At 53.0% G+C, this 26,041-nt stretch overlaps 8 protein-coding genes across 8 annotated transcripts; 3 read left to right on the top strand and 5 right to left on the bottom strand.

Annotated features, from left to right (window-relative positions):
- Nucleotides 1-844: 844 nt before the first annotated feature.
- Nucleotides 845-2,796, bottom strand: Z520_03880 (uncharacterized protein; the record flags this gene model as incomplete). Its single annotated transcript, XM_016774390.1, has 3 exons — nt 845-2,047; nt 2,107-2,544; nt 2,599-2,796. 3 exons carry the CDS (start codon nt 2,794-2,796, stop codon nt 845-847), a joined length of 1,839 nt encoding a protein of 612 aa, XP_016634317.1.
- A 3,558-nt stretch (nt 2,797-6,354) lies between these two features.
- Z520_03879 (uncharacterized protein) lies at nt 6,355-9,625 on the bottom strand (the record flags this gene model as incomplete). The annotated part of the gene is made up of 5 exons (XM_016774389.1): nt 6,355-7,278; nt 7,339-7,720; nt 7,771-8,379; nt 8,432-9,251; nt 9,328-9,625. 5 exons carry the CDS (start codon nt 9,623-9,625, stop codon nt 6,355-6,357), a joined length of 3,033 nt encoding a protein of 1,010 aa, XP_016634316.1.
- A 1,968-nt stretch (nt 9,626-11,593) lies between these two features.
- On the bottom strand, nt 11,594-13,876 carry Z520_03878 (uncharacterized protein; the record flags this gene model as incomplete). The annotated part of the gene is made up of 6 exons (XM_016774388.1): nt 11,594-12,284; nt 12,341-12,385; nt 12,474-12,848; nt 12,904-13,282; nt 13,529-13,610; nt 13,664-13,876. 6 exons carry the CDS (start codon nt 13,874-13,876, stop codon nt 11,594-11,596), a joined length of 1,785 nt encoding a protein of 594 aa, XP_016634315.1.
- Nucleotides 13,877-14,310: 434 nt separating this feature from the next.
- On the bottom strand, nt 14,311-16,098 carry Z520_03877 (uncharacterized protein; the record flags this gene model as incomplete). Its single annotated transcript, XM_016774387.1, has 1 exon — nt 14,311-16,098. The coding sequence occupies one exon, from the start codon at nt 16,096-16,098 to the stop codon at nt 14,311-14,313; it is 1,788 nt and encodes a 595-aa protein (XP_016634314.1).
- A 2,573-nt stretch (nt 16,099-18,671) lies between these two features.
- Z520_03876 (uncharacterized protein) lies at nt 18,672-19,377 on the top strand (the record flags this gene model as incomplete). The annotated part of the gene is made up of 3 exons (XM_016774386.1): nt 18,672-18,971; nt 19,031-19,263; nt 19,317-19,377. 3 exons carry the CDS (start codon nt 18,672-18,674, stop codon nt 19,375-19,377), a joined length of 594 nt encoding a protein of 197 aa, XP_016634313.1.
- Nucleotides 19,378-19,731: 354 nt separating this feature from the next.
- Nucleotides 19,732-20,658, bottom strand: Z520_03875 (uncharacterized protein; the record flags this gene model as incomplete). The annotated part of the gene is made up of 1 exon (XM_016774385.1): nt 19,732-20,658. One exon carries the CDS (start codon nt 20,656-20,658, stop codon nt 19,732-19,734), a length of 927 nt encoding a protein of 308 aa, XP_016634312.1.
- A 647-nt stretch (nt 20,659-21,305) lies between these two features.
- Z520_03874 (uncharacterized protein) lies at nt 21,306-24,329 on the top strand (the record flags this gene model as incomplete). The annotated part of the gene is made up of 1 exon (XM_016774384.1): nt 21,306-24,329. One exon carries the CDS (start codon nt 21,306-21,308, stop codon nt 24,327-24,329), a length of 3,024 nt encoding a protein of 1,007 aa, XP_016634311.1.
- Nucleotides 24,330-24,615: 286 nt separating this feature from the next.
- Z520_03873 (uncharacterized protein) lies at nt 24,616-25,947 on the top strand (the record flags this gene model as incomplete). Its single annotated transcript, XM_016774383.1, has 1 exon — nt 24,616-25,947. One exon carries the CDS (start codon nt 24,616-24,618, stop codon nt 25,945-25,947), a length of 1,332 nt encoding a protein of 443 aa, XP_016634310.1.
- Between the last annotated feature and the right edge of the window lie 94 nt (nt 25,948-26,041).

Raw genomic sequence — 26,041 nt, 5'->3', positions numbered from 1 at the left:
CGATGACGCTTCATTAAATGAGCTTGTAAAGTCATGAGATGTTTCGCCGCTGGGGACATGTACGAGCACATTGATGCCCGGGTCGGATGTCAGGCCAGAGTACGCGCGGGCCTCTTGAGATCTCTAACCAATCTCTACAAGCCATCGCCACCATTTTGTGGAGGATGGTGCTTGAATCCAAAAACTGGTGACGATGGAGAGTCCATCACGAGAGGTCTGGATCAACGACTTACCGAGCTTATCCGTGAATTTGCAGAGAAATGCTGTAAGGATCACCTGATCTATGAAGCATCTTTGCAGGGCAAGTCTTGCTATAACGTAATGAGTGCACCACGAGAACATGCGATGGTAGACAGAAATCAGTGACGAGATTGCCAGCAGATGGGCGAAGTTGTGAAGCGAGGAGGTTTGACGGGCGTGAGGTTTTGGAAGAGCAGATGATAAAAGCTTAATTGTACACTGTGCAGCAACATGCACAGACCAGAGTCCCGGAGAGGGTGATTGCTTGTGAGATTAAGGACTGCGTCTGCGCTTTAACGTACTGGACATACATCAGATAGAGAAGTGCTAAGCGAGTGACGCCTCCTTTGTTTCACTCTCGCGTCAACGTCTGGGATCGCATTGTGGTGTCGTATTCATCCATGCAGTCTGACCTCGTTGCTCCGACTGTCAAAACGATCAGTGTAGTGAGTAAAGTCATCAATTCATGGCCAGCCCATCCAACGCCCCCTAGCGGCTCTCATAGAGCCTTGTCTGAATCCTTTTTTCTCATCGATTTCTGAACAAAACTAGACATTCCTGTCACCTCCACCATGACTCATGAGCAGCAGCAGCCGCCGCTATATTAGGCAGCCTCTTCCACATGCCGCAGCACAGGGTAAAGTTGTTCTTCCTCAGACTTTTCTTTGACGTCGTCTGTGCCAGTCATCTCAGCGTCTCGATGCTCGCCAGAGTCTTTCACAACTGAATCCTTTGCCGCCCCATCGCCGTCCTCGTAGTCGCCGCTCTGAAGCTTCTTCTTGATGAACTCGCGCATCCATTCAATCAGACGCATATTTTGAACCCACATTTCCGTTTGATCGGGAGCATCTTTGGATTCTCCACTCTTGGGTGTCTCAGCGCCTTCGGCACTCGCGAGGGCAGGGTCAATGACACTATCTTGCGGCGAAACCTTCTTTTTGCCCTTGGGAGATTCTTGTTTAATAGCAGTGGCCGGAGGAGTGAGGGAGCCGTCGCTGCCGACGTCCATCTCGTCCTTGATCTTGCCAGGAGCAGCGCGCTGGAGTCGACCGCCATCCCAGCGGCGCCGCTCATCAGTCTCGTAAAGACCGCTGAGAGTCGCCGCGTTGGCTGCCGCGTATGCCATGTCGCTCGCACTGGCTGGCAAAGTCGGATACATGGCGTTGCCGGTCGGTGCGGCGTGGCCAGGCAGGGGACTCTGGCCGGAAGTGTAGCTTTGCGCAGAGGATGGAGGGGTGAGACCCGGTGTGCTGGCATCCGTGGCGCTGGTAATGCTGTCTTGGTGACCATGCTGAAGCAACGAGGCCGCATTCGCGTGAGCGGCTGCCGCTGAAAGATGGGACGAGGTTGGGGGGCTGTTGCTCGAGCGGGCATAGGTCACGTAGCCGGAGCCGGTTGGTGCGACGCCAGCGGTGAGATGCGCGTCGTTCTCGTAGATGGTGGCTTGCATCTGCTCCAGGATTTGGTCGATCGATGTCAAGTCCTCCCTCGTCTTCGCGTTACCCATCGGCGGCAAGCTGTAGGCCTGAATAGGGTCTTCTTGTCCATAGCCACCGCCGACCGCCACAGGTTGGTAGGCAGGAGTCGGGATAGCGGCGGGGATGATCTGTGGCAGCTGGAGACCTTGGAGCTCAAATAGACGGCGGCTGACATTCTGGAAGTTGATAGGGTCGACCTCTCTGCGCTTGACCTGGCCGAAGAAGTGGTCGAGAGCATCATAACCACGTTTGCGGGCTTCGAAGTCGTAGGTGGTCTGAGGTGCGGTACTATAGTATGTCACCGGGCCATAGCCAGGGTGCTGCCCCGTCTGCAGTTTGCTGTTAGAGACTTCTCACATGCCAAATGCCCACAGAAGGGGTTGCTTACCTGGACTGGAGGATGAGGCTGGTAATATTGATTCGGGTGATGCTGGCCAGTGTAATCTTGTGGCCCTGGCATGGCCGGGGCATAGTAATTTGGAGGCACTTGTCCAGTCAGACTGCGACCATAGTATGAGGCGCCGTAAAGCCCACCTTGTCCCATGCCATTCTGAGACTGACGCTGGCCGCCACCTGCCTCCATGTTGGGAGAGCGCATGATGACGCTGTCGTCGGCGTGAGTCTTGACATGTTTCTTGAGGTCCTGCGGACGCTTGAAGGCCTTGCCGCAGAACTCGCACTTGTGAGGTTTCAAGGGAACATGGACGCGGATGTGGGAGGTGATGTGATCACGCTTGACGGTGGTGGTGCGACACTGGCCCCAGGCGCAGGTCAAGTTGAGATTGTTTGTCGACTTGCGGCCGACATGGCGCTCGCAGACGTGCTCCTGTAGTCATTGTCAGCGCGCGTCGCCATCAGCGGAGGAGAGAAAGGATCTCACGTAGAGCGACTCAGCTGAAGGACAGCGCTCGCCGCATCCTTGCCACTGGCACTGCAGATTTTCGCCGGCGGCGTTGACGTTGGGAGCAGGCTGGTTTGAGGCCAGCGGCTGCTGCTGGAGTTGACCTTGTTGCTGAAGCACCTCTTGAGGGGCAGGAGGATTTGGAGTGGGCGTGTTGCTCTCTCCCAGGTCAGCCATTGTTTGCTTGGCTTGCGAACAGCGCCAAGAGCAATGTCGAAACTTGGCGGCGGCGGAATAGAACAGTTAAACCAGCGAACGCAAGGCTGCCACAATGCGAGCTTTGATCACGCCAAGAAGGTGACGAGGGTGATGGAAAAGCGAAAGTTGAAGATGAAGAAAAAAGAAGGGTGTGAGGACAACCAAATTTCCGGGCGAGGGAAAAGGTGGTGGAAGGTTTTTTACGCCTGAGTAGTGATTAGGCGGGTGCGGGCGACTGGCCACTATTAAGTATACCGTCGCTCTGTCACGGACAGCGGACAAGACGGTAGGCCGGTGATTCACACAGTCGTCTAAGAGACCAGGAGAAGGAGATACGCTCAGAGAGGACCAGATTTAATTTTACGGAAGAGAGGGACTACTACTAGTATTTTGTCGCCGGGGGGGTTTGATTCTTTTCGGGAGAGGGAGGGGGGCAGTACTGATGGGTTGAGATGACGGGGAAGGAACCATTCAGGGAAGCCCGAGGGGGGTGAAGAGCATGAGGCAGGAAAGAGGGCAGGGGAGTTTGAGCTTGGGGCCTTCTGGGGCTTCAGAAAGTGGACAGACAAGGGAGAAGATTCATTTTCACGGACGAGAGGGCGCGAGAGGCGGGAGAGGCCAGAGCCAAAGTCAGAGCGCAAAAGGCGAAACGCATCTGGCCGTTGGTTCGACGTGCAGAGTGGCAGTGAAAGAGAGAAAAGAGAGTGAGAGAGACGCCGAGAATGAGGGCGTTGACGGGCTCGATGGGCAGCTGGGATGGAGCAGCGTCCACTAGCGTCTTGGCCTGAGCCTGTGCCAAGCCACTACACAATCCCGCCAATCCCAGCCCGCCAGTTGCCTGCGTCGTGGTGGGGGTTGCTTTGACCGCGGTCCGACTAAAAGGGAGCAGCTGCACCACTTGCACCACCTCCACCTCCTGCACCACGCAGCCTCTGCGCAGTGAGCAACACCCTCTCCGAACCCTCGAGTCGGCTGTCAGCGTGATACGAACTCTGTGGCTTGCACCTCGAGTCGAGTCGAGTCGAGCCTAGCCTGGATTCTCCTCGGGATCAACCCATATCTACACCTTCCCTCTGTGGTGACATGCAGATGGCAGTGACTTTGCCCATTCACAGGGTTGATTCTGGGCTGACTTTAATCAGCTGAGAAATGCCAGAGATGACACAAGCCCAAGACTCAAGAGCGGAATCGGGGCCCCTGATGAAACCCTGAGGAGTCTTGGTCTTCTTGGAACGTCGGAAATCCTTGGAAAACCACCCAGCGGGACGAGAAGTCGGCCAAGGGAGGAACACAACTACCAAGACATTTCTCAGCGAGGCGCAGCACTGTCAATCCTGGCTCACTCGGGCTCCTCAGCGGGTGATACGGGATTTCGCCACCACCTTTTCGTCAGAATTATTGGCGCCCTCTGCCCCCTTGGCCGAAAGGTGAATGGAAACTCAAAAAGCCTTTGCTCCGAAAATTGCTTCCAAGACCGGAATCTCTTGGTCCTATCTCTTGCCATGGCTTTTCCGTCCTTAGCTCGGTACGGTTTCCCCAGACACTCTCTGAGAAGGGGCTCACATCGACGATACGCGCCACGGACGACTCGATCTTAGAGATTATCGGTGAAGACATTACGAATACCAAGTATTTTTCCATGTGACATCGAGACTAGCCCTGACTGGCTTGTTAGAGAGGTGTATCTCTTCTGGAAGGTCTGGGCGCCGTATCGTTGATCAGGTCACTTTTGCATACGAGGAGTCGGACAGAAATTAATAATAGTGCCAGAGCCCGCAAACACGAAGTGCCCGAGCTGAATTCGAGTTCCGTCGCCCCGTGCTTGAAATGGCTTAGGACTTGTGTGGGATGGTGGCATAGTCACTCGTATGTCGTATGTCGTGCATTTCGCGAGTGGCGAAGGAAGAAACGAAAGCATGAGATGATGATTATCATATATCATGCCATGCATCTTCTGGTTCGCTATGCTCCAAACTAGGGAGATATCGGTAGGTGCAGTCGATAGGTCGGCAGACCATGCTCAGTGTCAAACACTTGTACCTCGTACCTTGTAGGGACTTGCGCACACATCTTAGACTCCTACCAAGATCAAGACACTCCCAACAAGGCAAAGCTCGCCCTAAGGAATCACAAAGCACATGCATACATTTACTCAGTATAATACCTATGTATGCATGCACGGCATAGGTGCTGCTGGTTCCCAAAAACATGTGCAGTGATCGATTACTTACCTATCTGCGGGCAACGATGCAACTTCCAAACCGCGTGTGTGGGTGACTTGTTCCTTATCTTGCCCATCCGTTTGCGTATCATCGTCGTCGTCGTCATCGTCGTTTACTTACGAGATGAGAAGGGACGATAGAATAGCAGATAATGAGAAGCATAGGGATAAGAACATGAGGGAGGTATAGAGGGATGTGAGGGGGAAGTCAACTGCCCCAAAGGCACCCATTCACGCCTATTGAGCCTACAATTATGCAACGACCACCCCTGGCTTCGATCCCTCTGCCTCTGCCCTGCCACCTGTCTATCCTACCTGGCAGGTAGGTAGGTGCTCAGTACAAAGGACACATAAGTAGCTAGGTACGAATACATGCCGAGGACCCAGCTCGCCTCACTATGCCCCCTAGTACACCAGGTACTCATAGGTACTCATAAGGTATGTTGTCTAGGTGATAAACCCGTCAGGTATCTATATGTACTAAGTACCTAATATATCTACGAGTAGGTACTGATAAGTACACGATAGGTAAACAATTACCAACCAAGCAAAAGCCACTCTCTCTCTTTGCCTATCTTTATTATTCCCCCCTTTCTCTCTTTGCCCAGGGGGAAGAAAAAAAGACCCAAGATTTTCCGCTCTTTCCCTCCCTCTCCCTCTCTTCCAAGACTTTCCCAAGACTTTCCGCCAGATTTGGCAAAAGGCTGGGCGCATGACGAAACCCGGAGAAAAGTAGGGAGGGAAATTCCAGGGGATATCAAATCAGGGGGAAAAAAATTAGAGAACACCAAAAATGAATAGGAAAGAAAATGGGGAAGATGTGTCTTGCTCTCTCTACAATAGAACTCTCCTGTTCCTGCAAAACAGGAGCTCGAGTGTCCCCAAAACCCCCTATGGCTGGCTGGCTTGCTGGCTGGCTATAAGGGTTCTTTGATAAAGGTAATAAGCATTTCGGTGTGATTTGCGTTATTCTTTTCCCTTCAACACTGGCGGGTGACTACCTACCTAGGTACACACCTTCGGAAATAGGTACATTTATGGCCTCGTATTTCCCACCGATTCTGCTCGTCTTCTTTCACAAATCCAATCTCCCCCCAAGCTCATCGTTGTCCACATATACGTCTCCATTCGTCAATCAGCCCCATACACATTTTGGACCAGAAAGATCCAGGACGCCGTTCAATGCGATTAGCCCTCATTCCCGATCAATCTGTGGTATCATAATAACGCACATTTGCACAAAGCCTCAAATCCCCTACCCCAATTCATTTCACAGTCCGCGTAGACCAAAACTCCCGAACGCCAGACACCGATCGTCACTGCTGGGTGTTGTTGCCGTAATGCTGCTCGGCCCAAGCTGAGTTCCAACTCTCGGTGCCAAAGTAATCCATGCTCGCCTGCACCCCCTGTGGCAGCCCGGCTCCTATGCCACCCATCTGCCCTCCATTCAACTGTTTCCAGTATTCTTCCGGGTTCGTCGAGGCGCTTGCGTCGCCTCCCAGGTTCATTGATTCTGTCGTGTTTGGCACACCCCCCAGATGATTCATGTCAGTCCCGAGTGCGTTGTGCATGAGAATATCCGTGAAAGGCGCGTTAAAATCTCGCCCAGTCTGGGTGCCGAATTGCTGCGCTAAGCTGGGGTTGTCACTCAAGCCATGCTGGAAAGGGTACTCGTAGCCACCAAATTGAGACGCAGGTAGAGGCATCTGATGGCTGCCACCGCTCGGTGTGCCAAAGATGTTCGCCTCGTTGGGCGTCATACCCGACTCGGAGAACGAATAATGTCCATCGACCGACTCGAGCGCACTCATCGGTTGATTAGGGTACGCAAAGGGGTTGTCGCTGGGGAACATGACATTCTTTAGATCTGGTATTTGCGCATTGCCCATCTGTGGCGTGTACTGATAGTTGGGCGACATGGGCGAGGACGTCGAGGGACTGTGGAATCCCATCATTTGAGCACTTTGCATTTGGTCCGAGAAACTCGACATGACCGGATCTGGCAGCGAGTTTCTCTTGGCCAGTTTGGCCAGATAATCCGAAGGCAACGTTCTTGTTCTGCTGGGCGTTGCCGAGTGTTCTCGAGAGCTCATCTGGGTCGTGACATCGGGCGCAGTTTGTCTCTCGGTCGGTGGTCCTGGTTCGGCACCTGGTGGGGGGCGCTTGCGACTGCTCGCTGGAGCAAAGTTGAGCGAACTCCGGCGTTCCTTCAACTTCTCTGGAAGAACATCAAAGAGGCCCTTTCCAAATGGGTCAGTCAGCATTGTGTTTCGTGATATCTGCCATTGGATGCGGCTTACCGTCAGGCTGACAGTACACCTATCGGCAGCCGCGCTTCGCTTCGCTAGGCTTGCTAGTGTGTCCCGTCCTTCCTTTGCATCTTTCAGGATCTCGGTGCTTGTGGGGTTGTTTGGGTTCTCGATGACGAAGAATACGAGCGATAGGATGGCAAAGTAGGTCGTGTACATGACGAACCAGTAGGAGCCTACCAATAAGCCTCGCCTCTTCATCTCGCTGGTGATGTGAACAATGTTCCTTGCAACACTGATACATGCCGCGGCACACGCGAAGCTCCTCTTATCCACGTTCCGCGCTTGACATGCTTGCGATACATAATGTATAAACGGGCGATAGACCATCATTTGGACGTGAGCGTAACCCATTCGCAGATGTTGTTGGACTCTGGACGCCGTCAGTTTCCTTGTCGCAATACAGCCAGTCTAAGAACCCACCTGGAAAGCTCCCGTCCAGCATTGTCCGAAGGTCGCAACTCGCTCGGCAATTGATCCATCCAGTTTTGCAGATCTCTCTCAAGCTCACGAATCTTTTTGTGGCTAATGCTATAGACGGGTTCGGCCGTGGAATTTCCTGGAGTCTTCAGTGGGTAGATATACCGAACAACTTTTCTCAGAAGCATCGTCAGTCTTGTGTGGGCGTTAGTCGCTCTCAATAGAGGAAATGTGCCAGCCGGCATTGGTAAGATGCCCTGCTCGGTAATGTACTCGTCGTCGACCTCAGCAGGAAATTCTTGGTCGATATCGTCGTCACTCAACATCTGGGGCAGTCCAAGTACAGCACCCACGTAACAGTCTAGCTTCCGCACTAACCAGAATATTCGCTTCCTTTCCTCCAACTCGATGGGGTTGAAATTGATGGGAAGATTGCGGTGCAGGCCTAACCGGCAACACGCCCTCAATGCAATGCCAATGTATGCGTAGCAAGTGGGTAATTTCGCCGAAGACTGCAAGAATAGTATCATGAAGACGATGGCTTGGATCGTCACCAAATCCCTGCAATCCGTAATGTCGAGCAGTTGTTTGGCGGTACTAAAGTATTGATATCTAATGCAGCGTTAGCGACCGTTATCATCGGATCGGGTTCGACAGCTCCCACCCTTGTTCGATTGCCTCTTTGTAGCCTTTCAAGTCCAGCATGGTGTTCTCATTCTCGGTCTTGGAGAATAGGCAGCCAACGGCCATGACCACGTAGAGTTGAGGCAGGAATTGAACATGACGATTGTTATATTGCTCAGGGTCAGTATCGTATACTGCGTGAAGTCGCTTGAAGAAAGTCGGTCGGTGTATAGGGCGCATAAGAGCGCAGCAGTCGTCCAGGGTGTTGTGACACAACTCAACGGCCACCTCTCTAGGCGGCAGATCAATGTGGTGAGAGAGGCTGAACTCGATAGGTGATGAGTTTGCCGACTTTGGTGACTCGAGGACCTGGGCTATCGTGCGGTTTTTGCTGGGGTGACGGTATTCTGCTAGGAACTTTTCGCCAAACTGCGCACGAAACTTTCTCATGAAGACGTAGCCAGAGGAATGGCCATGAAAATCCCAATTGCCATGATCATCCAAGTCCAGTGAGCCGGTCCTGTCAACCATCGACTGGAGTTGAGCATCGTCTTCCGGTTTGGGAGGGTCGGTCGGTGGTCTCGCAGCTGCATTTCCACTGCTATTGCCGTTGATGTTGACATTTGCGCTGGCGTTGGCATTGGTATTCGCAGTGGTAGTGGCAGTGGCAGGTGTGTTTGCACGACTTGCTTCGATTAATTGTTCAACGGTTCGGGCGTCAAATTTGGGGTCGTCAAGGTCGAGTCCCGGTAGCACGGAGCGCAGGATTGATTCGGCTTTCTGCAGCCTCTGCTCCAAAGCCTCGATATACTGCGGTGCAGGATTTCGTCTTCGATTAGAAGGTTGATCATATGTACACTCTACAAACCCGCCATCAGTGAGCTCATAGTCACATCGCACCAGAGGAAGGATGGACTCAGGGTTAGTTTGACGCACCGTAGCTATACACGGTACAATGTGTACAGGGCTGTTTGCCATCACACTTGATCTTTTTGCGACGACACTCATCACAGGCACGGGTCACCCGTCGTCGCTTCTGCATAGGAACGGTGGGCTTTGTCCCAGAGTCACTAGGCGGTGTCTCAGCTGAAGGAGACTCGGGCCGCGAGTCCGCCACATTTTCGTCGCGGAGATGTGTGGTGGCCACGGCCGCTGTGGTTGAGGGTTCATCTCTCAGAGCCTCGTCGGAGGGGCGACCCATAGACTGGGGCGTTATCAGTTCTTGGTCGCCCATCCGTCCTGCAGCCTCAGGCAGCCAACCAAGCGAGGAAACACTAGAAGCCGAGACAGTGTTGTTGCGCTCATTCGCTCAAAAGTCGGGAGGGTCGATGCTGGACAGCACTGAAGTAAGGTGACGCATACAAAAAGAGGCAAAAGCGATTACACAAAAGTCTGAGAAAGACAGTTTGTCAGGGCCGGTCGACGGTGCCGGATTCGGAGCTAGGTACCCCGCAGCTCCGGTATGTGCTTTTGAAGAAGACAGCGATATCGCTGAGAAGGAGCGACAGGAAAGAGAAAGAAAATAGGGAAAAAAAGATATCTTGTGCAAGAGGCAGAGGTTTGGGAATTGATCAACCCCTTCGCTGGTACGAGCCGTACGAGAAGACCCGTCCGCCCAACAACAAGGGAAGCGAAAGGACACGGGCACGGATATGAGAAGCATGGGAAGCAAGGGAAAAGAGCGAAGGGCCAAAGCGAACGCATGTCCAGGACCACAACCCATTCCACACCCATTCCACCCACCACTTAGGCGCTCGTCGCCCCCCACTTGACGTGTGACATTATTAACCCAAGCACCGTTTTTAACGGGGAAGGCTGCGTCATTGGACATGGTGATGGGGCTTGGTCGTGCGGGTGGAAGATGGAATTGCTGGCTTGATGGGCTGATGGCTTGCTGAAGCATTGGAAGCGGGTACCAGTGCGATGGGCATCCCCTCGCGTCCCCCCCTCCTCCTTCGTATTCCCCTCTTGGGGCCCTGCTAGGCTTGCCTGTTTCTCCCTTTTTAGGTCTTCAATAGCGGGTGCAAGTGGGAGTGGGCGAGGCGACAGGCTGGCTGCCAGGCCCATCGGGCGCACGCAAACAGTGGATGCTCGATCCCGTGGCTGCGTGGTGACTGGTGGGCAAATGCCGATCGCATGCTGGTCTTGACTGAATTCTTTGGATCCTCATGCCTCTGTTGCATCCATGCTCGTCGGCCGGTTCAGTCAATATCGAGTAGTGATGGGGTTGCTGTGAAAGGTTGCACAGGCATCACAGGTAGGACAGGGCTGCAGCGAAGTTTGAACCGTGGTTCCAGCACCTGTCGAGGGGGTGCATGGCTAAGGCTAGAGAGTTTTCATGTCTCTCCTTCCTCGAGCCTAGCAGCTGATGGTGGCAGCCGCTTTTCCCCCGAAAGAACAGCCACTCTTGCAAGACCGATACCCAGGACGACCGGATGGCTATCTGGTGTTTATTTATATATCTTGTATATCTTGTCAACACATTTGCCTCCAGCGTGCATTTCGAGCCAGATTCTGCTCAATCCCATCGACATCGCTGCTCTTCGCTCCGTCAGTAAGGCGTCCGGATTTCGGTCCTACCGCAACCTTCCAAACTCGTCCATCGCGTGGCGTTTGGGGACCGTCATCCTATCGCGTGGCAGGCCCTTCCCACCATTGCTTAACACCGGCCTAGTGGGCCTGGGGGGCCCGCCGATCGCGCAGGGTCCCAGGGCCAGTCGGATACCCTCAATAAATCCCTGCGTGCCTGGAGTGGGTATGATGATAAGTAGGGGCGCTCATGTCGTGGCAAAGATGCCATAGGACCCTCCATATATTGCCCATTCACTAACAAGCGGTGAATCGCGGCTGAGACATACCCTCTCCGCGGCCGAAGAACTTGGCCATGGTATACACTGACAGACCATCACAGATATGTCCGGCGGATTAATCCCCAGCTCGAGGCTGCCAGTAAGCTCTACCTGTTCGCAGTGCCTGTGTTGCAACGGTGGTTCTTCTGTAGGATAGTAGTCAGGAGCCCAGCATCTTATGGGGCATGATTGCAGAGTCATAGATATATCATTACGTGAGGCTGCAGGAGAACCGAGATGATGCAGGCCATTTGCACTAAGGCGGATCCAGTCACGTCTCAGACACCCGCTTCCCACCGTTTAACGGATACCGAATTGACTGAAATCAGCGTTGACGAAAATGGTAGACGGCATCAGGCAGAATCAATTTGCTGTCTGCGGAGGTGGCGTCCAATGTCGCCTGAACCGCCCTCACCAACGTTCAGGGCAGATCTGGTGGTCTCTGCCGCTTGTTCTTCCACGACAATTTTGTCCTCATTCACAGCGCTAAGGATGATGTTCTCAGGCGGGTCAGCGGAATTTTGGAGCTGTAGATCACCGAACAGTTCATTCACGGTCTCCAAAGTATGCCCTTGTGTCTCGGGATAGAAGAAGTAAACCACGGCTGCAGCGATCCAGTTGAAGGCAGTGAAGATGTAAAAGTACCGGTAACCCATCCTCGAAAGCGCAATGGGCGAGCACTGTGCAAATATCAGGTTCACGGCCCAGTTGGTGAACGTGGACAATGAGGTGCCTTTGGCCCGGATTGCTGTCGGGAATATTTCGCTGCTGAAAATCCAGGAGATGCACCCAAGACTGGTGAAAAACACTGAGAAGACAAAATACATGGCCACGCAAGCGCGCAGAGCGTTCTCATTGCGACCGTGGTCTGCTTTTCCGGCGATGTAGAAATGCGAAAGTGTCGCATTGACGCATAGCGCTGCTCCCATGCCAATCATGGATGGAATAAGAAGTTTTCTGCGTCCTACCCTGTCCACAAATGCGATGCAGATGGTATTGTAGACCTGGGCAAGGGCACCATATATTCCAATAATCATTAGAGACCTGCTCCGTATCAGTTCTGGATATCAAACCAAGATAGACCAATGGCGAGCCCTAACCTAGTCGTACTGAAGTGAAGATAACTGTAGATACGAGGTCCGTAACTAGTCTCTGATCAGTACCACCCAGCGGCATCATCAAGCATAAAGTCTTGACGCAAACAGTTCTCGACAGCCTTTCCAGAGGACTTACTAGTTGATGACGTTGATCCCTGATGTTATGGTGAAAAGCTGTATCCCGCAGGCCAGCAACACTCGGCGCCGGAGGCGTGGTTCTCGAAACATGTCCAACCACCGCATGCGAGACTTGTGCTCCGCTTCAAGATTGTCCTGGATACGTTTATACTCGGTTTCGACAAGATCTTGACTTCGGTGAAGTCTTCTCAGAACTGCGTGAGCATAAGCCGTGTGTCCGCGCTCGGCGAGGAATCGAGGACTCTCAGGCAAGAACCAGATTCCTGCCGCGAGAACCAACGCCGGTAGCACCTGAAATGAGAGTGGAAATCTCCAGCTGAAGGGGCCGTGGACTAATGAGCTCCCATAGCCGATCCATTGAGCACAAACAAACCTAGCTTCCAGTTAGCTAACAGACCCAGGGACTCTTGCCCGACTGTGACTCAGACCCAAGTCCGATATTCCATTGTTGTAGCCCAGCAAGGAGGGCCCGATACTTCGGGTGTGCGACCTCGGAACAGTAGTTTGGTATCGTGGCCGATAGCAGCCCGACGGCCAGACCAGCGATGACTCGACCGACGATGACAGTCGCGACGCTGTTCGCACCACCCTGCAGTGCGCCACCTAAGCAGGCTAACAGGGCCCCGATGAAGATGGCGGCACGTCGACCGTACTTGTCAGAGAGCACATTGAGGAAGAGCGATGAGACTATGGCGCCGCCTGTAAAGGATGATACGATTCCGCCAGCCGTATTGTCTGCTAGAGTTCCGTTGCCAAAGCGGTCGACGAAGTCTGTCTGGGCGATCGAAGAGGAAATGATGCCAGAATCTGCTCGTACCACAAGTCATTGGTCAGCGCATTGTATTATGGCTGAAGTTTTGGTAAGTGAAAATAAGAACCTTCACCAGTTCATTCCAAGCCGTTGTAGCTCTGTTCCCTGTTGTGGGATGATAGCATAACAATTTGATGTGTCCCAGTTTCTGCAGGTAGCGTTGCTGAGAGAGAAATTCTCTTCAACTTACCATAACCAAAAAGAAAAGCACCCAAGCAAGCGAAAGTACAACAGAAGATTACTAAGAGCATCTAAGTGTCGTTTGGAGCTGCCGGATGGCAGCATGCCTTCGAGGGGGTGGTTTGTCTTGTTGACCGGATGTTGCTTGATCACAATGCAAATTAGAAAGCCATTAAAGGCTGGAAGAGTCTGCGGACCGACCGATTGAAGGACGAAGTGATGTCGTGGCTATCGTATTCAGCAAAGTGTCGAGAGGGTCGTGGTCTGTCGGAGAAGGTGATGGCACCCTTCACCGTATCCTGGGGGGCACTTAAACTCTTAGGCACTAGGCTCGCCACCAGAATAACCAAAAGCCCACCAAGGAGCTGCGCTTCGTATTGCGATGCCGAAGGTGCGGGAAAGCCGCACATGTGAAGCCGTTTGCCCAGCGAAATGCGACCGATTTCAGCATAACCCTGGAGGCTATGATTTCGTATTCAACAACCCTCTGCTTAGAAATGCTCATGGAAGTTGAAATTGCAAACCCGCCGTGATTCAAGACCCGAGTGCCCTGCAAGGCTGCTAGGAGGCATTGGGTTAGGACAAATAGCAGAGGGAGCTCATCCTGGCATTTCCTGGATCCTTTAGGTAGACAAGAGTATTTCAGGGTCTTGCCCATGGTGCCGATCTCTTGCTTTTTGGAGCCCTCGGTTCAGCCTGCCAGAGGTCTGGGAATGGGTGTGCCGTACAACCTTTTGACCTCGTGAGCACTGGTGCTGTGAGCCCCGCAGATGGGTAAGCAAGAACAAGCGAGTAAAGCTGAAGGTTATCTTGGGCCGGTCTGGCCCGCCCAAGTATTGAGAAATCAAGCCGTTTCCAGCATGAATCGGGAATGATAGCTGACCAGAGGGGCCTGCAGGATCTCTGCGCGCAGCTCATTTTCCCAAGTCAACATGACAGGCGCGAGCCCTGGCCCCAGCGACAACAAGTTTAGGAGTAAGTCGTTTAGCCTTTCAAAGGTTGGTCGGGACAAGCGCTTGGACACTTTCAGCATTCTCCCCACAAACCACGGTCTTTCGGTATGCAACAAGACAGGATTGTTACTTCCGCTCAATAATATCTGTATCAATGCTTCCACTGAAAGATGTCGATCTAGTTCGTTGTGCATGATGTTGTCCATAAGCTCAGCGAAGAATGCTTCGCTGTGTTCAACCGAGTGCCGGTATTCCCAGATGGCTGTGTTGATGGTCATCAGAGCGGCTAACCTGGAAATAATCTGCTTAAACTGTCCCGTATCCGTATAGCGTGGGCCATTCGGGCTTGCAAGGAGATTGTAAAGAGGTTGCCCAGGTGAAAAGACAGAGTAGCGCAAGGGTTGCTGGTTCCTTGAGATTGGGTTGGTCTGCAGGCCGGCCTGAACAAGGGCAAGATGTTCGACGCATTTGAGGAAGGTGATGAATTCGTCACACTGCTCGGCAATCTCAGCACGGGCAATATCCTCCGCCTCCTGGTCGGTTGAATGGCTCGGTGATGACTGGTGGTCAAAGTAGAATGTAGCACCATGGCCTTTATAACCCGAAAAGATGTAATCGGACCAATTGATCAACATTTGCAGTCTGTTGTTCTGAACCAGGGCGGCGGGTCCACCTCGGTCCCTGATCTTTTGCACCACCGCCTCCCAGTGCATCCATGCGTATATTCGGCGTTCTATTCGCGGGTCAAAGTCCTCCAGTGCCGCGGCTGAGATTGTGGCCGATATCGTGGCATCTGAAGTGTCATGCGGGTATTGTTGATAGTGGTGGAGGAGCAGTTGCGATGCTTTAGCCCGATGCTCGATGGCAAGACGTGTCTCTGGAAGACCTTGGACCCAAGCCTGTGTGTTGGCGGCGTGGACGAGAATGGTGTTCTGAAAGCACACGGCCCCTTTCATGGCTTCGGGAATGAAGACAGTCAGATACCAATTGTGTGCAAGTGGACTACGTCTTTCAAATCCGTATGAGCAAGCTGGCATGACGTTCGCATAGAAGTCAAATAGTTCCTGGTCCTGAGGGCTTAGTTCCATTGGCAGAGCGTCAAACGGGTCGGTTCGGGCAGCACTCAGATATGACTGCGGCTCGGGGCTGCGAGACGAAGAACTGGTCGATGGCCAACGCGGCTTATAGGGCGACGATGAATCGCTGGACTTGATGGAGGATGGCGGAGTGGTTGGAGGGTCGGGAATCATATCTGCCAACTTGGCAAAGGCCGTCGAACCTATACGGAAGGCTGTCGAAGGCTTCGTCCGTACCACAACAAGATGGGGAGGGTGTCGATCGATCTCTTCGGCGGGACCGTCTGGATGGCTCTTTCCGCCCACTCCTTCATTTGCAATCCTTGCCGAGTCCTGAATGTCTGCGGCAACTGAACGTTCGCTTTGTGAACGTAGCTGGCGCGATCGTGTTTGCGATCTGGGCTTGTCTGGCTTTTTTCGAGTCGGTGCTTCAGCTCCCTCGGCAGCGGTGGACTGAGTGCGAGCCTCCCATCGCTTCTCTCTCATGTACTCCTGCATGACATGGCGCCGGACTTGGGTGGAATTGGATCCCAAGGAGGTGACATCACTGTTGTCGATGAATTGGAACCGACGCTGTGGTTTCTTTGAGCCCGAGGTAGACATGATCAGTGCTGTGACTGCTGCGATTCTCTGTGAAGCCCAGAAGGGCCCAGTTCTCACGCCTCAGATGCCCAAACCGCAAATGCTCTCGGTAACAGCAGGAGGAAGCAAGAGGCTTATAGCGATGACAAGTCCCAGCCTTATTTGAATCCTTGTGGGCGACAACAGGACATATCCAAAGACATCAGGAGGAAAGAAGCATGGGCGCCCAGCTACCGTAGAGGTATAGGCTGGTTGAAGACGCTGAGACCTTTGTCATGACGTTCCGGAGGTTCTTCAGGAACGTTGCTCGCACGCTTAGATCAATCTACAACTTCTGCTTCTAGGAGTGAAGGAGAAGCCGGCCACCAAGGAGGGATGTCAGAATTTTGAAGGGCGCAGATTAGCCTTTCTGCAAGCCTGGTCGTCTGAGAGCTCAGGGAGCAATATACAAATCCGTACTCGAGCTCTCGGGGGTCACCGGGGCGCTATAGGACGGTCAACCGAAATGGTAATTGGTGTTTTGCAAAATTCATGGGACGAAGGTCGCCAGACTGTCATTGCTGCAACAAGGGTGGATGATGATGTCTAGGAGGAATAGGCCTTCCCACTATTAATTAGCTCTTCCAGGCGGCTCGGAAGTGTGATTTCAGTGGCCATGACCCAGTAGATGTATGTACTAGGCGGGGGCTTCCCTCACACATCGGCGGCACCATCGGTACCGCGTAGCTGCTATGGGCTTCTGCTTGATGTTAGTCAGGCCCGGCGCATCTTCCTCTTGACCATCATTATCTCCTTTGGGGGCTTACCAAAGGCTTAGGAACTGCCAGCACTGGCAGATCGTCTCTTGTAGGCCCATCTGCTCCGGGGTAAGCCCTAGTGCCCTGCAAGAGGCCAACGTGAACATCCTTTCCCGGCCAAAGGCCCCGCGGCGAGGCCCTCTGCTGTAAAACGCAGCTTGAATCTTGGTTTGAAGACGGGGCTAGATCTTGCGCAACGAGAATCGATGTGCCGGCTCTGTGCCCCGCTGATCGATACTGTTCAAGCTAGGTAAGAATCAAGGCATGACTCTACCGAATGAGTAAGAGAGGTTGCAGCACTCGCATGACAGATATACGAAGAGGATGACAAGCTGAAGAGGATAAAGCAAAACGAGACAACCAATTGATGGCCAAGCGACTTCTCGTGTCACTGCATGTACTTGGCTATGCATGAATGGTACTTTTGTGATTCATAGAAGGATGAGCCCCATGGCTCGATTGAACAGCACTGAAATGAGGTGCAGGCAGACACCGGGCAGCTCTGGGAAGATGTAGATATACGCCATGGAGGTTGGCTGCTTCCAATGCCGACTCTATATAAGGGCAAATACTTTTTTTGGAGACGACCCATCGAAGAGCAACCTCCAATTCACTCTCGATTGGCAAAGACCATTGGGCCGTTGATGCATCTTCTCACATCTGTCATCCGTGTTCTCTCCATCTCTTCCCATTCAGGGCGTTACTCTGCCGATAGATTGTTGCCATTTTCTAAGGGTGTGAGTCTGAAATCGTCCAGAAACAACATGATAAGACGGGAAAAGCCTCGAGGACTGGCTACCTACCTACCTAGGTAGGTAGGATAGGTACCTGGTATGTTTGAAGAGGTAATGGTTATCTTGGTGACCACGGCGGGTAAGGAGAATGAGCACATTCCTCATCGAGGCGTTGAGGGCCGGCCTGCTATCAAGGTAAGGTCACCCGCAGTTATTAACGTTCGCCCCATATCATTGTGAGCGCAAAGGACACGAATCGACAGGAGCTTGTTAGAAACTGTGACGGGCAAGACGAGCAAAACGAGCAAATGAGGCGAAACTGGAGTGTTTTTGCTTTTCTGACTGGCCTCCGACATGCACCAGATGCTTCCTTGTTGGCCCTCGCCAAACCTCCACCACCAGCCATTGGCTCCTTTGTCGCAGATTTCTCTCCAGCAAGTCTCCAACCCTCCTGGCTGCCTCCAGCGTCTCAGATTCTGCCTCAGCCAGTGGTCATACTCCTTGGTTGGCGTCTTTGACTCGTCGACTATCCCAATCTGAATCTCCAGGTCCAACACCATCCCGTCCGGAGCGACATCGACTGCGGACTGTGCCGACACGTAGTAGTGTGTCCGTCGAAACCACCCCCCCTGGACCCTGAACTTTCCTCGTCTTTGCTCTTTCTTGGGCCCCGGAGTCCTGCGTCCTGCGTCCTGCATCCTGCGTCTCTTGCTGCAAACTACTGTGCACTTGCTTTTACACTGCATCAAGCGGTGTCTCCTTGCCAGTCCCTACCAGCTGTCAACCAGCTCGGTCCTTTCACCAAACTGCAGGTCCCATTAACCACCGTGCGACTTTTACACTGCGGGCTCGACGAAACCCTTCAACAAACGCGCTTAACCGCTGGACACGGTTCGCGTTTGCCAATCCGCCGCTCATTCTGCAGAGCCTGCGCCGAACAAAAGACGGCAACTTTGCCTGCCGTTGCAACTGGAAACTCGTCCACACGACGACAGCTGCTCAATCCCAAGCTCGCCCACTTCGCTTTTTGGCCGTCTGGAAAGTCCAACCAGTCTAAACAACCATGGCGCAACCGACACAATCCATAAAATGTGTGGTGACCGGTGATGGTGCTGTGGGAAAGACCTGTTTGCTAATATCCTACACCACCAATGCATTTCCCGGCGAATACATTCCCACAGTCTTTGACAACTACTCGGCCAGTGTCATGGTGGACGGGAAACCGGTTTCGCTGGGATTGTGGGATACAGCCGGTCAAGAAGATTATGACAGATTACGCCCACTATCATACCCTCAGACCGACGTCTTCCTCATATGCTTTTCCATTGTTTCACCTCCGAGCTTCGACAACGTCAAGGCAAAGGTGGAGAACCCTCCCTCCTGCAAATTTGGTCATCTTTGGAACTAATGGCTTTGCTGTAGTGGTATCCCGAAATTGAACACCACGCCCCCAATGTACCTATTATCCTGGTCGGAACAAAGCTAGATTTGAGGGAAGACAAAGCAACCGCAGACAATCTCAGGGCGAAAAAGATGGAGCCTGTCTCCTACGAGCAAGCACTAGCGGTAGCCAAGGAGATCAAAGCTGTCAAGTATCTAGAGTGCTCAGCACTCACGCAGCGGAATCTGAAGAGTGTTTTTGACGAAGCCATCAGGTGAGAGGTGTCTCGCTATGCGCAGGACCTGCATTGTACTCATCTTGCTACAGAGCCGTCCTCAACCCTCGACCTACGACAACCAAGAAGAAGTCAAGATGTACCATCCTCTAGTAGTCTTGGGGACATGGTTGTTCTGGACTGGGGATCCCCTGGAATTTTGCGTTGTTTTGACTCGAGGTGCATCGCAAGAGGTGGGTTATAGACTTTGTTTGCGGCGCCGCTGGCCCATTGCCATACAGTTTTCCTTCTCGTGGGCTGGCCAGCTTCTGAACGCACATCAGAAACGGTTGGCCTGGGGATGATCTTGCGCATACGAATAATACAGCGGCAATCTAGTCGGGAAAGAGGGCGTTGATATAGGGAAGGGATTCACATCCAACATCTGGAGCAGCGGCGACAGCAGCAGCGGGCCCCCTTCATGACAAATTTTGCATTTTGTAGCCACACAGTGCGAATCTCGGTCGCTCAATGCTTCACACGAGACAGTCGACTGGGATGGATGTCTCCACGGTCATCCTGGACCTTACCACCGGCCACAGCGGTGGCATTTGCACCAGTCTCGGGCGGCCCCTTTTGTTTTGAGCCGGCCTTTTCACGCTCAGCTTTCTCCTTGAGCCGTCTTCTCTCCCTCTCCTCTTTGAGCTTCTCATTTTTCGTCTTGATCTTGGCCTTCCGGTCTTTGCCCTTGCCACCACCGCCGGCGGTCAGTTCGACATTGATTCTTCGCCCTTTGCTTTTCTTTTCTCGCCTCTGCGATGGCTGTTCTTGCCCGTTTCTCTCTCCGTCTGCGCCACCTGCACCCCTGTCTTTGCTGCTAGCAGGATCAAACATAGAGTGATGATACAGCTTCAAACATGTCTTCATTTTGTCGTAGCTGTCGAATTCGACAAACGCAAAGCCCTTGCTCTTCCCCGTTTTCTTGTCCGTCGAGTGGCGCACAGCCGTCGGCGCGAGTTTCGAGAAGTGCTCCTTTATCTGCTCCGAGGTGGTCTCGAAAGGTAGATTGCCGACGAAAACAATGAATCGGGTAGGAGTTGTCGTGTTCTTTTCGCCCTCGTCCTTCTGAGTCGTCGAATCTTTTCTCTCTTTGCGTGGCTTTGCTAGGTTCTCTTGCTGCTCTGCGTCGCCGAGGCTTATTTCTGTCGATGTTGGGACGGGATCAGAATTGGCAGTGCCCAGAGCCGGAGACGGTTCTTGCTCTCTCTTTTGATCCTTCGATTTCTTCTGCTTTTTTGCTCTCCTCTCCGATTTCTCTTGTTTCAACTGTCCTTTGGACTTCACAGGAGGGTTCGGTGCTGTTGTCTGGGATTTTTGGTCCGACTGTCCATGAGCAGTGATCGAGCCATCCTGATCCTGATCCTGGACCTGATCTCTCTTTCTCTTCTTGGACATTTCTCGGGTATTGTTAGTGTGGTAGGGATAAGATCTTAGTAAGAAGAGATCAGTACATAATCCAAGCGACGAAAAAGGTCATTCAAGGCTCTCATTGTAGACACTTGTGGGGTTTGAGAAAAATTGACCTGCGGACCTTGTCGGCTGAAGTAAGGGTAGTAAGTCACCAGGGAAGATCGGAGGGCACGTCATGGGCCCCGAAGCAGCCGACAATCTACCACTGGGTGCCACTCGACGGGGGGTGACGGGCTCGACGGGTCTGCGCTCACTAAACCTTATAGGCTCATTGAGCACAGGATCAAGAGCCCAGCATTGCCCCATGCATCGACTCTTGGAGCAACTCCAAGTTCCGCCTAAAGTGCCTACCTGCACTACTGATACAGCACAACCTGTCCGGAGTACACCTGGGGGCCGCAGAGTAACAATCTTTCCTCTTCTTTCGAGGTTGCCTTGAGGTCCAGGTTCAATAAAGTCCTGTTTGCTTTCGCTCTGCCTCCGTCCATCAACGCTCTGTCGGCTACGTTCCCTCTGCTTCCCCTCCTCATCGCTCCGCTATGATTGACAGATAAACGATAAACGAGAGCACTCATCGTGTCCCGTCCCACGGATCAGAAGCTCCCCCTCCAACCCTCGCTTCCAGCTCCACCATGGCAGTCTATGCCTCTCAGCTTGGGTCCAAAGGCCCCTTCACGAACAATGCTCCCGTCCTGCCAACCCATGCGCCTCCAGCTGGTACGTTTTTGCCTGGCACAAAGGTTCAGGTGGGAGATCACAGGGTTATCATCGAGCGCTATCTTTCCGAGGGCGGGTTTGCCCACGTCTACGTTGTCCTACTCCCTCGCCCCGTCGATGGCAACCAGAAAGCAGTGCTCAAGCGAGTGGCTGTCCCAGACAAGGAGCACCTGGCCAACATGCGGACAGAAGTTGAGACCATGAAAAGACTGCGGGGCAAAAAGCATATTGTCAAGTATATTGATTCGCATGCTTCCCAGCTGAAAGGTGGCGGATATGAGGTGTTTCTGCTCATGGAATTCTGTCAGGGAGGAGGACTCATCGACTTCATGAACACTCGGCTGCAGAACAGGTTGACCGAGCCTGAAATCCTAAAGATTTTTACGGATGTGGCCGAGGGAGTTGCGTGCATGCACTACCTGAAACCGCCTCTGTTGCATCGAGACCTCAAAGTCGAGAATGTTCTCATTGCCACGAACGGCTCATCTAGGATATATAAACTTTGCGATTTTGGTTCGGCGGCTCCTGCGAGACCGGCTGCTACGACGGCTGCAGAAGGACGTCTAATCGAAGACGATATCAACCGCCACACGACCTTACAATACCGCAGCCCAGAAATGATCGATGTCTACCGAAAACAACCCATTGACGAGAAAGCCGATATTTGGGCTCTCGGGGTGTTTCTGTACAAGCTTTGCTATTACACAACCCCGTTCGAAGAAGTCGGGCAGATGGCCATACTAAACGCCAAGTTCAAGTTTCCTGGCTATCCACGATTCTCTGACCAACTAAAGCTGCTCATTGCTTCCATGCTTCGGGAACGACCGACAGACCGGCCAAACATATATCAGGTGCTACAAAAGGCCTGTCAATTGGACGGCCGGGAATTGACTTTTGAAAACATCTATGCTCGGCGGACGCAATCGGAGAGTCGTAAAGACCAAGTTCTCCCACAGCCATCCAGCTCGCAATCAAGAGCTGGAGCCACCTTGTCTCCTCCCAAACCAGCCGCTCCTCCAACTGTCCCTGATATCGAACCAATGCGGCGGGGACGGCCAACCAAACCTGTATCTCACCATGGCTCGGCAAAACCAAGCCCTTCGCCTCTACGAATGATGGATAACGCACACCCTGATGCCTTTGCAGCACTGGATGGGAACAAGGCCTCTGTGGAAGATGAGTTTTCTTCAAGATTCCCGACACTAGACCAGTTCTCTTTAATGACTGACAAGGGCCAAAAATTTGCGTTCGAATCTCAATCGGAGAAGAAGAGAGAGCCTGTCGATGCGAACCTTGCGCAACGAGTGACCAACGCTCTAGCAGACGATGCATTTGCAAGGCCTCCCAGCCCACCAAAGCCGAAACCAGCCACAGAGAAACCGGCACCCGTTAGCAAATCGCAGACCGTGTTGCAGCATAAGAAGTCCTTAGAAAATAAAGAGACACAAGCACGAGCAAGCGCAATAAACCCACCACCGGTTACTGCCCCTAAGCCTGCCATGGTGTCCACCGGTACTATGACGTCGCCTTCACCTCCTCCTACGACGGATGCCAAACCGTTTTCAGATCGTCCAACCAACCGCTTCTCTCCCATCGAGCAACCATCGAAACCGCCGGCGGCGCAGAAATACGAAACTATGGAATTGCCTCCTAGGGAACCACGATCTACTCGTAATAAAGAGGTATCAAGGCTGGCAAATCTTCTGAGGGAAGATGGGTACAGGTCACAGCTTGCTGGGGATCTAGAGCCAAGGTCGCCAACATCATCACGCCCATCTCTGGAGGGAGGTCGACCGACCATGCGAGAACTCAATTCCGGAGTGAGTAGGTCAAGGTCACTGAATTTCAGGAATCGACCAGCCAGCGTTAATATCGGGGCGAGGCCGACTCACATCAAAGACAAGGAAATAAAAAACCTTGACTATGACACGACTTTTAAAAGTGCAGAACCTGAAATGGCGCCCTTGGCACACGTCGAGTCCGCAACAAACATTGCCTCAGACGTGGACTTTCTTAAGGCTAAAGAGGAGGAAGAAAAATCGCGCAGGCACCATAGAAGGTTGGGCAGTGGCTCAAGACATCTCAAAAGGGCCAGCTTGCCATCCATCGTCCCTAATATCGCGGGAACGACCAAGTTGTTGGCTGGCAAGTTTGGAGACGCCTTCAAGATGTTTGAGAGCAATAACGACCCGGCTCATCACCGACAGCGGAGTGACTCCCCCTCCCGCGACCCCATCAACATTCTCACTCCAATTGCGGGCTCTGAAGCCACGGATCTCAGCGATGACCGTCAGCCGTGGGATGACATGGAGGATGTATCGCCTGAAATGAGACGGGAGATGGAAAAGCGCAAACTCGAGGCTGAAGAAAGAAGAGTGGCTCAAGCAGCCGCAGAGTACAGACAACGACTAGCAGCAAGGGGGGGCGGAGCTGTAGGCAGCAGTGGAGGGGTGGGAAGGTCGGCTACCATTCAGAATAGGGTGAAGTCGCTCATGAGCGAAAATGATCGGCCTGCACAAAAGACAGCAACCGGCTATGGCCATTACACTGAATCCCCGTCGCATCAGCATGGTCACTCGAATGATAGGGGACCACCTCAACCCCCCAGGCCGTCCCAAGCTCAAGCAACCGGCAGAATGGAAAGGCACGGCATCCCTGAAGTTGTGGCGTCTGCACCAGCCTCGTTGACAGATCTTACGAGGGTAGACTCCCGAGGACAGAAGCCAGCCGCACCGCCGAAGCCGAAGGTACTGCAGACGGCTGGCATTGGAGAGTCGGCTGTGGTGAATACAAGTGAAGTAAATGCTCGAGCGGCGCATGATGAAGACTGGGAAGCCAACTTCAGCAAGAGGTATCCCAGTCTCGCCGGAATTGAGATGGTGGAAACGTCGATAGATGGGCCGAAGAGCACCACCGCTGTCCGCACAAAAGAAGTGTAATGTTGAGGTAGAGTAGACGTAGAATCTTGGGCAAGCATACGCATTTTCTGTTCGACTTGGAGACCGGTATGACTTGCGTCAGAGAAGTGAATGAATAGTGAAGTGAATGTTGGTGGTTGACGAAGCCTGCAATTTACCAAGTGAACACTTTGCTTCTCATCCTTTTCGATCTTTATTTGCAACTGTGACTTCCTCTCGATTCCATTACCCACGCGATCCTCTCGAACCCTCAGAATCCTCCACTTTATCAGTCCATTCCACCTACGCAGTCTCTCAAGGTTCCGGCATGGCACCATACAAGGCTTCGGACCCCAGGCGCGGGGCGGGACCAGTGGCTCGCCCTTCAAACGCTCAAATGACCGATCCACAGTCACCCCCTCGACCCCCAAACTTCGGCAAGGATCAGAGAGCTAGGACCCCACAAGGCACGGGCGTTGCGAGTGGCGCTGGGACACCCATTAGCAGAGCTGGAAGAGTTGGCAGATTTCCAAATGATCGTACGCAACGCGTTATCCGTCACCAGAAGACCCCATACGTCTACAGAATCGGCATACGCCTCCCCAAGGAGAAACTGCGACAGTTCCCGCGGTACAACGGCACGGTTCGCAGGTTTCTGTATGGTAGTGCTGGATCTTTTGTGACGCTCAAAGTCCCTCGGTTGCATACCATCCTCATCAGCCGACGAGGGCAATTTCCGTCGACCCGTGGTATAGGACAAATAGATACGGCGGTAACAGCAGTTCCTGAAGCCCCTTTTAGTCCATCCTCAGCGACAGCCCTGTCCGGCGCGCCATCTATTTTCTCCGAGGTCGAGCAATACTCCGATGTCAGGACTCCCGCCACCAACGAACCTTCACCTCAGGAAAATTGGTCAAACGACGGTCTTCGTGACGAGTGGAAGGGTGCTGAGCAGCAACTTTTGTCCGCTACGGGCGGATCTAACATTGCAGACGGACAGAACACACCGTTTCCTTACCACAATACACAGCTGATTGCCTCTGGATCCTTTGACAAGTCTTTCGGCTTGAGCAACCCCTCTGGTTCTGACTTTGAGGATCGACCTGTTGCCGAGCGGGTTTTGAGTAACACCAACGACGACGCAATGGCGCCGGTCAAGGACACCACCAACGTGCACAATACCATCAAAGATATCATCCAGCATCTTACCGACATCCAGATCCAAACCCACGGCTACATCCCCGCGACCCAAGATCTGCTGGTTGACAAGCTAACCGATCTCACCAACTCCCTCTCCCAGCTGAAACACCTGACTTCGCCCACCGAATCCCCCAACAACTACATCCACCAAGTGGCGATCGCTCCCGAGATAGTGGACTACGTGGACGACGGCCGCAACCCGGATATATTCACTCGAGATTTCGTGGAGAATGTGCAGAGAGGGAATGCCGTGGTCAACGGTAAGCAGCAAGCATTTAGGGAGTTCACAGAGGTCCTCGCACAGAAGCTGAAAGAGGGGATTCCCGGCGTGAGCAAGGAAGTGGATAGGGTATTGAGGAATGCCGGGTTCGATGAACAGCACGATTCAACCGCGAACGGGGACGAGCAGATGGCTTCACAGCATGAGGAAGCGAACAAGAACGGCCCTGCAAATGGTTGATGGCTGGTAGAGGGTCAAAACGTATTCCATGTCTACGAAAAACAAAAAGACTGCAACGCCAGCGGAGAATCTCGATCGACTCAGAGAGACTCGC

This window comes from Fonsecaea multimorphosa (assembly GCF_000836435.1).
Source record: "Fonsecaea multimorphosa CBS 102226 unplaced genomic scaffold supercont1.6, whole genome shotgun sequence".
In the NCBI taxonomy this organism is placed as follows: domain Eukaryota; kingdom Fungi; phylum Ascomycota; class Eurotiomycetes; order Chaetothyriales; family Herpotrichiellaceae; genus Fonsecaea; species Fonsecaea multimorphosa.
Note: the sequence above shows the minus strand (reverse complement) of the source record. Positions and strands in the feature narration are given on the sequence as shown.